The sequence below is a fragment of the Hyposmocoma kahamanoa genome, unplaced genomic scaffold, assembly GCF_003589595.1.
Source record: "Hyposmocoma kahamanoa isolate Upper Pololo Valley unplaced genomic scaffold, ASM358959v1 78, whole genome shotgun sequence".
Classification (NCBI taxonomy): Eukaryota; Metazoa; Arthropoda; class Insecta; order Lepidoptera; family Cosmopterigidae; genus Hyposmocoma; species Hyposmocoma kahamanoa.
Genome location: NW_020653945.1, coordinates 22,022,705 through 22,034,305, shown reverse-complemented (window position 1 = coordinate 22,034,305; position 11,601 = coordinate 22,022,705). Strand labels below are relative to the sequence as shown.

The 11,601-nt window shown below is 35.3% G+C and overlaps 2 protein-coding genes across 2 annotated transcripts; both read right to left on the bottom strand.

Annotated features, from left to right (window-relative positions):
* Positions 1 to 2,034: 2,034 nt before the first annotated feature.
* Positions 2,035 to 4,771, bottom strand: LOC113233145 (proteasome subunit beta type-6). The gene is made up of 4 exons (XM_026468153.1): positions 4,703 to 4,771; positions 4,223 to 4,497; positions 2,704 to 2,838; positions 2,035 to 2,340 (listed from the first exon to the last, which is right to left on the bottom strand). Exons 2-4 carry the CDS (start codon positions 4,485 to 4,487, stop codon positions 2,063 to 2,065), a joined length of 678 nt encoding a protein of 225 aa, XP_026323938.1. The 5' UTR covers positions 4,488 to 4,497; positions 4,703 to 4,771; the 3' UTR covers positions 2,035 to 2,062.
* Positions 4,772 to 6,232: 1,461 nt separating this feature from the next.
* Positions 6,233 to 7,586, bottom strand: LOC113233184 (alpha-1,3/1,6-mannosyltransferase ALG2-like). The gene has a single exon (XM_026468205.1). The coding sequence runs from the start codon at positions 7,519 to 7,521 to the stop codon at positions 6,265 to 6,267; it is 1,257 nt and encodes a 418-aa protein (XP_026323990.1). The 5' UTR covers positions 7,522 to 7,586; the 3' UTR covers positions 6,233 to 6,264.
* Positions 7,587 to 11,601: the final 4,015 nt, after the last annotated feature.

The following is an 11,601-nucleotide window of genomic DNA, read 5'->3' as shown; positions in this document are numbered from 1 at the left end:
TAAAGAGCAATAGATAGATAGATTACAAAACTCTCTTAAAAACAGTTAAAATTACGTGTACACGTGACATATCGGAAGTTACCCTAACGATGCATAGTCGCGTTTTAGTTAGCAGATTTATAGAATAAGTAGTTCAAAAATTTCTCTAATAGCTGGAAATATTATCATATATTTTAACGCACACACTCAACGTACCCCGCACTAGGGAAACCCTGTGTCGCGGGTGCCATGGACTTGGATACTCAGGGTCGTATTCTAGAACTCTACTCAATGCTCAAGTCAGGATTTGAATATGGTTTAAAGCACTCGAAATCATACTCAAGTTCCTGCCATTAGGGTCGTATTTCCAGTGCTTGTGTTGCCAGTGCAATCCTGACTTGAGCATTGGATAGAGTTCTAGAATACGACCAATAGACAATCACAAATTACACCCAAACTCACGAGATAAATAAATATAGGCCATACAAATATTTCTCCTGAGACTTCTGCGTGGCAGTGCGACATGGTAACCGTTCGGTCACAGAGGCAGTTAATGTTAAGTGTATGTTAAAAATGGTATAAATATACCATTTTCAAAAAATCATCATGCAATAAGTAACCAGGTAATGCGTCATAGAATACCTCATTTCCGTTTGTTTATATTTAGTTTATTACCCTAAACCTTAGTATAGAGGACTAGTCTACGTAATATAATTCACCAGTTGGTTTTTAGTAAAGGCAGTACTGTTGACAATGCTATTATAGAGCAGCCGCGTGTGCGCACCTTCAAGAAGCAGTATACGAATAATGGCGTGGAAGTCATCCGTATGCGCTTCTGCAAATATCATCCTGAAAGCATTGTTATATTGCACCTTCAAGATATTCAAAGTTCTCTGTATATTCAAACTTGCAGCCATAGGAGTGCAACAATTAACTTGTCAGTCATTCGCGCAAATGAGCTATCGCGCGTTCAAGCTTTCGCGCAAATGAACGATCGCGCATTTAAGCTTCGCGCAAGTGACCATTCGCGCAAATGAACTATCGCGCATTTAAGCTTTCGCGCAATCGTCTTCGCATTATCGGCATTCGCGTAATCGGCATTTACTAATATAAATCTAACCATAATACGTTCTGACGCGTCACGACACGACACGACACGACACGTCGGAGAAATGAAAATGTACTCTTTGGAGAAATGTAAATTCGGCTTTAACCGGCATTGAAGTCTTGTCTTTCCAGCTCAGTGCTGCCATTTAAACATATTGGTATAATTAATTGTAAACTTGACACTTTTCTAGAATTGATCTGTTTGTTAAACTTTTGAGAAAAGTTATAGGCTATGAAGTGATTTTGTAAATATAAGTTTAATTCAAGTCGTTATTAGTATTAATTTAGTATATTTTGCAAAAATGCATTTTCAAGCATACTTCTATGTACCCAACCATGTATGTATATGAAATTATAATACACGAGAAGTTGTGGAAAAACATGAACTGTTGTTTAATTTGGCGTATATTGAATACTATTGTACGCACCAACCAAATACCTCTGTAAATTTATCGTCATCAGGACAACATGTCTTGATAAACTAATTTGTCATATTATCTAAAAATAAAACTATTTCGCCGTGTATAACGTTTTCTTCTCTAAGGCTCAATTTATATTGCGGCGGAACGGAATGGAAGCGAATTTATGTAACGATATTGCATAGAGTAAGCTTTATGGTTAATTGTGTAACATACAAACTTGATACGAGTCAAAAATCGCAAGTCTTCGATTTTTCCGCGGATGCTCGGGAATTCTGCCGTCGGCGACGGTTGGCGGCGCAGTGTGACGTCAAAGTTTAAAACACTACAACCGCAGGGCGAGAAAGCTCGTGAATGCTCGGACATTCCTGAGATTGCGCGCGCCTTTTTTTAAATTGACGCTTCCGTTCTGCCGCAATGTAAATTGAGCCTAAATAGGGTTTCAAGAACGTGAACAATTAGAGATTGATAGAACTCATAATGTAAATACTAAGACAAAATATATGCTTCAAAAAAATTTATTATATATAAAGCCTTAAAATAATCGGAATACAAAATTAACCCTCATAGAATTTGGGTAGCTGATCTCCCAAGATGACAGATCGTTCCACACCTTTTTCAGTGATCACACCAAGACGTACCACACCACCAGAGGAACCATCTCTGAGAATGGCCAATGTCAGTGTCTTAGTGACAAAGTCCATGGCCTCTTGTTGAGTCATATCAGGTTTGAAGTTAGCATCAACATAGCCATATACGTAGGAAGAACCAGAGCCTCCAATTGATACATTCTGACGTGACAGCATTCCTCCGATTGGAACAGAATAGATTTGACCTGGAGATAAGAAGCAATTGCTATATTTCTTGAAATATAGTATAAATAAATTATAAAACTAGTTTAGTTTATTATCTTTATGTCTCAAGGTGACGTGTGCAGTGGCAGTGTCCCTCACATTGTTGTGATTTAAAACTCCACTTTGCAAGCATTGTGTGTTGCTTGGATTGATGGTTAAACAAATTAATCCTTGCCAAGCCTCTGACAGGAGCCCTATAAAATAAATTTTAGTATGGACCAAGAACCAATTATTTCTCCATGGCATGGCAGAGTTTATGTAATTTTGCTGAGTTGATAAATTCATGTCAAACAATTTCTAATCAAACTACTGCATGTAAAATTGAATAAAACGATCATAGGTACCTCCATGCTTCTTATCCCATCCAGCAACTAGAATACCAGCCACCAGCTGGTCTCTATAGTTATAACAAAGCTCACGGAAGATAGCCGAAGCTGTCTTGACCAGAGGCTTCTCACCAAGCTCCATTCTGTGAAAATCTGAGCAAATGAACAGTTTATTATATTGGGACAGCTTACTACAATGTGCAGGCCAGATCTTTATTGACAATGTATAACAGAGGTTTAAATTATTCATTATGAAGAAAAAATATGATACAAAGGTACATAGAGATATTGGTAGTTAGATATTGTATATCCTATATATTTTGTTACCTAGATATTTACTATGTTTTTTTCAAAGACGTTGCCATTTTTAATAAAATTTTAAATAGTCATGTAATTAAAGTGAACGGTTTTTGTGCTAGATAGTGAAAAGAGATAAGAAATTGCAGAAACACATGTTTAGTGAATGTTAGAAAATCCACACCAATTGCCTGGTTTCAAACTAGGGAATTCCCTGTACTATGAGTACCAGAGCAACGGAATTCTGGGGCACAAAATTGGTCCGGCCAGGAATCGATACCTGGGACTTCTGCAATAATTCTAACAATTAATAATTGCGTTATTGCCTTCTTTGTATTTTAATAATTTATTTCGCCCACATTGTGTGTTTGACATTTTTATAAATCTGAAATAAACATATAGTTACATAAAAATGCAGTTACAGTATAATATATTTAAAAACCCATTCCCTTTTTACTTTATTTTTTATATATGCATGTGATGTGAATGTGTAATTTGTGTTGTCCCTTTTTAGATTCTCATCATATCCAATGGATCTCTGGCTATTCAACCGTACATAGTCACACCAACGTAAAAGTGTCTTTTTCAACCCTGACATTGGCACAATCATCTTGAAAATTGATGGAGCTATTCATTGACTTACAAATAAATGGACGACGGGTCTAATACAAAAACCACGAAAAAAATGTCCCAAGTCAACCTATTCGAAATTTAAATTGTTATGTCATCGCAGTATCGCCCTGTCCGTAGAACAAATGAAGACTAAAGCGGAGTGTCGCGCTCTGTATACGATTTTAGCGCCTTACAAGTGCGGACACTTTTTAGCGCGGACCCGACGTCCATATAATTGTAAGTCAATGGAGCTATTATAAAGAAATTGGAATTGGCCTGAATATTAGACATCACATATGTTGCTCTGACCCCAAAGTAAGTAACAAAAGCACTTGTGTTATGGAAATTTGGAACGTAATATGGAATCCCAAACACTCAGCCCTGAGACACCGGACTGGGATCAAACCTGGGGACTTCAGATGATGGCGACGCTAGGAAAACCAGTAGGTAAGCCACTCAACCTTGCAGATGATATTCAAATGATACAAGTTTGGCTATTTGTTGTGTGAGTGTGATTAATATCTAGTTATTATTATTATTATCACTGATTATTTGCAAACTAAGTAACTCCCTATACCATTTGTATGCTGAATGGCTAGATCAGACCTGAAATGAACATGTTACTCACTTAAATGATACTTGACAATATCAGCAATAGCCTGTGTATCGGCGGCAGAACCGGAGCGACAGCAGTAAATATGATCAGTGATCTTGGTGAGTTTGTCCGTTACTCTATTTGCGATGTACGCCCCTGTAGTGGTCCGGGAATCCGCTCCAATCACCACCCCACCGTCGAACACGCAGGCCATGATCGAAGTACCCGTGCTATGAGGAGCATTCATCCATTCCGCAGAGTACGGATCTGCGTATGTATTCACCACTGAAGCGGCCATTTTTCTGCAACTTTACAAATGTTTTGTGTTTATTTAGAGCAAACTAGGTAGTTTAAAACAATTTGTAGTACAAATTAACTTTCAAAATATGTAGCATCATCATGCCAGGTTAGTTTGTTATATGAATTTAGATCAATATAAAGCATTGTGGTAGAGATCGTTGATAATGATGTATTGGAAAAACAAAAGTAAATCAATTTTGTGGTAATACTTACACGATTTAGTCTTGAAATAGAGAAAAATTAAATATTTTTTGAAAGTCACGATATTGCTCCGGCAAACTGCTTGTCACTGTCAAAAAAAATTTTTTAACAGTTATTACGACACTGGGTACTTTGAATTTGATCTACCAGTCAAATGTTATTATGGTTCAGCAAGTTTTCAATCAGAGATGTTAGTGGATTATAACCTTTAGAGCATAATACTCAAAGTTAAAACACAATCCAACCGCCAGGTATTATACCCAAAACCAAAGCATGTTTAACCCATTTCTTCCCAAAATCGTTAATTAAACCATTATATTCGGTTTCAACTTAATTGTTGTGAATAGTTTTCGGGCATTATTGAATTTGATTTAAATCAATAAGAATTCTTTTGTCAAAATCTATCTCTGGATTTAGGAAATATTATCAATGTATTAAAGTTGGACAACTTCTTTTTTATTTAGTAAATATTTTTTTAAATGTGTAAGGATCATTACGGTTAATTAACTAGTTAGAACATTTTACGTATAAAAGTATCACATTAGGCTGTGACTTGATAATAGTTCAAACTATGCATTAACCACAGAGAATTTAGTTAGAAACATTTATTAATTGTTATACAGCTCTGTTTAATATTTTAATTATAAAATTGTTAGAATACCTCTTAATATTATTTTAAGTATGGTTATCTGAATCCAAGGTTATAAAATAAAATTTTAAAAAAATGTCTGGATCAGTCGAAATTCTAATAGATGGCGTCGTTTGTCGAAAGTATTCTTGATTGTACATTTGGTAGTTCTGACATTCCCGTCATAATTCTGGGTACTATTAACATCTTCAATCATATCATATCAATTAAAGCCAAACAGCTACGCTGAAAAATATGGCGGTAATTACAGTCAATGATAAACTAACAGTAATTTACGGCGCCATCTACTGACGACAATTTGAACTTTCTTGTTTGGCGCTTATCTAAGTTCGGAGTTCTACAAAAAACAGGGTAGATGGCACTCTGTGTTTTCCCAGTGACGAATAATTTATAAACGTTTTAACTTATTTCATAAAATATCTTTACTTTTTGTACCCATGTTGCTTTTTAGCTTTGCATGACGAAGGACGGTAGGACTTCAACCCCAGATCGACTAATTCATAATATTACTCTCCGACCACTAAGCTACGATTTATATATGATGCATTTCATTCATTCTGCTCCATATTATCATTAAAATGCTTTTGATGTTTGTTTATAAGACCTTGGCGAGATTTAATTTTCAGAAATCCTCACTATGTAGCAAACAGAAGTTAGTGGAAGATTGTAAATTTATCCACAATATGATAGCAATAGCTATCATAGCTTAGATTCTCTTACAAACACCTAATAATTGTGCACTTACATGTTACAAAAAATAAACAATCTTCATAACCAACTTTGATAAATAAACCAATCAACATCATGTAGGTAAAAATGCATTTATTCCTTAATTTCTCAATATTACTACAATGTAAAGATTTGTCTATAATATCCCTGGCAGTGTTGGCAATGTTTAAAAAGATGGTATGTACTACAATTGAATTTATTGCTTTTTCTTGTGTTGAATCTTGACAGACTCCGTAATACGTATTTCCTGTAAAAGTATACTATTTAATTGTTCAGTAAAGGCATTAAAAGAAAATTTTGCCTCAAATCTTTTTCTTCCAGCTTCTCCAAGCCGTACTCCAAGTTCTTGGTTTAAAACCAGTGTTTTCATAGCCTCGGCAAAAGCATCACTTTTTGGTTCACAAAGAAATCCTGTGATATTATTGACTATTGTTTCTGTAGGACCTCCGCTATTAACAGCTATGACAGGTTTACTAAAGTACATTGCTTCTAAAGGAACTATGCCGAAATGCTCATTAGATGGTGTATAAACCAAAGCTTTGCAGTTATAGAGAAGTGAAACTTTCTCAACCTCTTTTGGAGATTTCATAAACGTCACTTTGTTTTCAATATCAAGTTCAGCTGCTAATCCTGTTAATTCATTATAATGCTCTATATTTTCTAAATTGATAGGGTCATATCCACCAGCCATAATTAGATGAACGCGATCCCAGTCTTGTGGAGCCAGCTTATGTTTCAAATGTTCAAAGGACTTTAATGCTAGTTCCAAATTTTTCTTTCGTTCATATCTGTTTATGGAAAGAAATACAAATTTGTCTTTTCCAATCGATATTATATCTTCAAGTGGTTTATGGGCAGAGTTTTCAAAAAATTCAGTGTTTATGGAAGGGTAGCAAATATCAGGAATTTCTTTAATTTTGTTGAAAGCTTTCATGTAAACTTTAGCTGTGTATCTACTGTTAACTATGACTTTATCTGCTTGAGCTGTTGTAAATTCTTCTAGCCAATTTAATGGCGCCCTATAAAGTTTTTTTAAAATCCCGCCTTTTTTCGTCAATAGCTTATCTGGATGATGGCAGTAGAATATGATTCGGAAGTCCCCATTACCCAATTTCAAAAATGGAATGCATAAGGAAATCAAATCACAGAATATCATATTAGGTTTCTGTTTAGGTATCACGTACCAGGTTAGATATATCGCCGCGTAGACGATACGAAGATAAGCACACGCTGCTTTGAATTTTCCTAGTATTGATCGCGGAATCCAGTCTCCGACTACAGTAACCGGAAACGTACCATCTCTGGTTTCTGCAAAGCAGTGGGATGGGTCGTGGTGGTTTGTATAGAATGATACATCGTGACCTTTCTTCTTGAAGGCCAGCGCGGCGTCGAGTACAAGTCTTTCGGCTCCGCCTATACCCAAATCTGGATGGAGGAATATTATTTTAGCCATCGTGGATCCACCACGTGATTTCAGTACACGTCATACGAAAATTCACTTGTTCAATTATGTGTAATTACTCCTAGAAACAAAAAGTGAAAATTTGTAAAGCAAGGTCAACTTCAACTTCAACTTTTGTGTCGCAAAAATGTAAACAACCTAACTGTCAAACTGCGTTCCTGAGTACGCAAGGCAAGTTGATGTGAATTTAATCTTATTGCTTTATATTGTGTACGAAGAAATGTTATACACATGTTTTTGTGCTTCAAACATTGGGTCATAGAAAAATTTCCATTTGGAAAAAAATAATATTTTTCCGGATATTTTTCCTATATTGTTCCCTTAAACTATTTTCTATCCTCTAAAATTGTTCCACATTTGACGTTGACATCTGTCAAAAGTTGAAGTTACTGAACGAAAACGATGGAGCCAATATAAAGGTTTTTTCGCTGTTGTCTAATCATTTTAGATATCGTTTTTCTATACTTATCTTGCTTTTACAATTACACTTTTATTTTATAATTCACGCTAAATAAAATTCAAAAGATATTTGTAAACGAAGAACATTTATTATGAGCCTTCGAAATATTATATACTTATCCAATTTTTCTAGTTTTTCCGCAATTTTACGGGAAAAATTTCGACTGTTATTTGAAATTCGGAATAATTACCCAAGAGTAATATTGTGGGTTACACTAAAAAGTAATGATAATGTTGATGCTTTTGTAGTAAATTTCAGCTCCGATCACGAAAAAGATTTAAAAGATTCAGCATCAAGTGTTTTCAATTATGTAATAACCTGAGTGAGAGATTGTCTGTTGATATGCTTTCCAGTGGCTGTATCAATTCATACATTTCCAATTCCTGAGTACAAGTACATACATCCTCCAAGTGTGATTACATACTACGTCATATTTGTCGTGTCATATTGGCATGTGGTTTTATTCATTCTATAGCAAACGAAGTAGGTAGGTACTTACATATGGTATTCGATATTCGCAAACATTGTCAAGGGCTGAATGAAATTGCTGCGTCACGTCGCGTGGGTGTCCGCCACTCATTAGCACCCCTTGTCCCACCAAAAAAGACCGTCGAAAAAAAAACAATATTCGCTACGCGCTATTTTGTACACTATTCCGAAAACGATGTTTATTTAAAAGATATAAAAGAGAACTCTGAAAGAGGGGACGTTTTTGATAAATCGTCTTTTTATTCGACATTTTTATTCAAAAGGAATATCGAATTTATATTTATTCATGAAGTTTGCGATTCGCCACCGTTGTTGCAATCGTTGGCGCGTCTTACAATATTTACATAGTTTGACGACACCATTTTGATATTTGTGCAAACGTTCTTTGTACCCATTTGTGTAAAAGTTATTTTCGTCAAAATGTTCAAAGTTATTTTCGTATGTTTAAAAAAAGAAATCATATGTATCTAATTTTCATAGTAAAGTCACTGAAGAATTTGCATTTCAATTAGCGCCGTCATTAAAACGTTTCTTAACTCATTGGCATAGCTTGATAGGATGTTCACGATTTCACACGCTTAACAGCGTTATATTTGTAAACGGCAGTGTCTATAAATAAGCAGATATTCATATTATCTGTCGAATTAGGCAGGTACAAGTATGACAGCAATAGTCAAGCAAATTCTAGAGATAGGGTCTTTCTTGTCGTCATTAGATTTTTGAAAATAGTGGTGAAATAGAAAACAAAAAGATCTTTGATGACTTTAAACGGGGCCGGCAGCAAATTAGCAAACCTTTGAGATTATTACAACAACCTGCGTAATTCCTGACCTTGCATTGTGAAAAGCATTGCCAAGACACTTCTGCACTAGTTACCCATAACACAAATAAAATGACTAAATACGGCATTGCGAGGCGTGGAGATGCCAAAATAACTAAATATTATTCGTTGTTGAAATTTCGATAATGACTAAGTATGGCAGTGTGGATACATTAAAATAGATTCTATCGGTTTCTGAAACACAGTTCTCCGCCTCGCTTTGGGTCTACTGTCAAAACGTTTCCAGCAGGCTTTTCCCTTGGCGTTGCTCAGCAGCAATAAGTAGGCGTATTATTGAGCCCGACCCATGGAAGTGGCTGTCAATCGTACTTGAATAATGGCGCGTGCGGCCGCGACATTTTGCCTTTTATTTTATTCCATATTGTACTCCCCCGCGACTCCTGCGACTAGACAATGGCCAGATGTTGATATTTTTTCTATATTACAACGTATTTTATAAGTTTCTATTGCATTGTGATGGTCGTTTCCGTTGGTCGCTCTACGGACAAGGGTAGCGCAGTGATCTGTAATGATGTGATATGACAATTATAACTCACTGAAGTTACATTTCGATGTTCATCTGTTGTACTTTATATGTCGTTATATAATAATCATTACTCTATAACATCAACTTCATTTTACAAACAACTAAAACGAAATCAAAGATTTTCATGATTACTATAATAAATGAAATATTTTTGGACAGATTGATTAAGCTCTAAGTATGTACAACCTGTACTTAAATATGTGTTTTTTGTTAGTTGATATTGGTAAAACGAAATACTTAATTGTATCATTACCATTCTTTTGAGTGAAAAACTAAATGTTTAGCGAATGGAATTTGTAGGAGTTTCAAAATGGCCGCCGTGAAGACATAACGATTTCCCGCGAAAAAATATCAGAAAATCAAACCATTGAAGAAATGTAAGACCTAGGCCCTGATTTTAATTCAAATTGGAATCGATCCGATCGGGTAGCCAACCAGCAATATTATACGCCTCGACTCGGAAAAGACGCAGTTTTCGATCGCGAGAAGCAATCAAAATCAAGCTGTTGGCAATATAACGAATTTAACTTGTCCCGAAAGACGAAAAATTTTACTACCATGGAATTTGTACTTGAAAAAAGTTTAATCAGAATCAGAAAATTTAAACATTTACTACTTGTAAGTCTTATTTGCAAATAAAATCTCCGTGGCCCTAGAACACATAGGATTTTTGTATTGGTCGCAAAAAGCGAATTACGGCTCATTTTCACTAGACGATGATTTACGACGACTCTTAACCGCGCAGGATTTATTGTTTGCATTATCGACTAATGTAAACAATCAGTTTGCATCAAATTGTCTTTTGATTTTCTAACTATCATTTGAAGAAAAAGATCGTCATGAATAAATAACATGTTAGGGAATGGTCACAAAACTTCGTTTAAGTGTAATGGTCACCAACCTGCGCTGGGCCAGCGTTAAGGAGTAGGTACCGCTGTCTCCTTGGAGGAAATATGAACAAATGCTGAATATGAATTTTATTAATCATGTACATTATTTATTTTCTATTTCGTCAGTTTCCCAAAGCTTATGTTATGTGGTTTAGGAGCCGCTACAGTAGTTTATCATCGGGCGCGCGACTTGTTCGTCCCGTCACTTTATATTATAAAAAAACAAAAAATATTGTTTTGCGCTGAATATTACTAAAATTTGAATTTGAATGAAAAATAGATTTATTAGTACTTCGTGCGTTATTTTTTATTTAAATTTATTTTAATATATTTTGCACGTTTTAGAAAAACGTTATTTTGCGAATATCGTCCCAGTATTATTGAGGATGTGGTGTGATATATATTAGATACATAATTATAGTCTGCTAGAAGGCTAACCATAAATATATATCTATGAGGCTAACCCTGCATTGGGCAACTATGAACTATGGCTTTTTCCACAGGAACTCCGCGTCCAGTACCGGCCTTATATAGTTGACGGTGTGGCGTGTGTATAGCGAAATCCATATAAAGTAACATTTTTAGGAAACTGACGAAATAGATTTAAAAAACCAACGAACGTTGCACCACTCAAACATGCCGTTTGGATGGCGCCAAATATGACTAAATTGAATTTGACATAAAACACAATTTATTAGTTTTATTTCGTGCGTTAAAAATAACATAAAATGTAAATAAAAATTGAAATATATTTTGTCAGGTGTTCAAAAATGTTACATCGCACATTTCATCACCACGGTTGAAGCTGCGATAATATGTATAGTCTGTTAGAAGGCTTACAAAAACCGTGGCTTTCTTTCGGAGG

Excerpts from the sequence above, each read along its gene's own strand:
- LOC113233145 (XM_026468153.1), bottom strand. The coding sequence starts at position 4,487 with ATGGCCGCTTCAGTGGTGAATACATACGCAGATCCGTACTCTGCGGAA. Across the intron at positions 2,839-4,222 it reads TATTGTCAAGTATCATTTAA|ATTTTCACAGAATGGAGCTT; the intron begins GTGAGTAACATG and ends TCATTTGCTCAG. Across the intron at positions 2,341-2,703 it reads ATGGGATAAGAAGCATGGAG|GTCAAATCTATTCTGTTCCA; the intron begins GTACCTATGATC and ends TCTTATCTCCAG.
- LOC113233184 (XM_026468205.1), bottom strand. The coding sequence starts at position 7,521 with ATGGCTAAAATAATATTCCTCCATCCAGATTTGGGTATAGGCGGAGCC.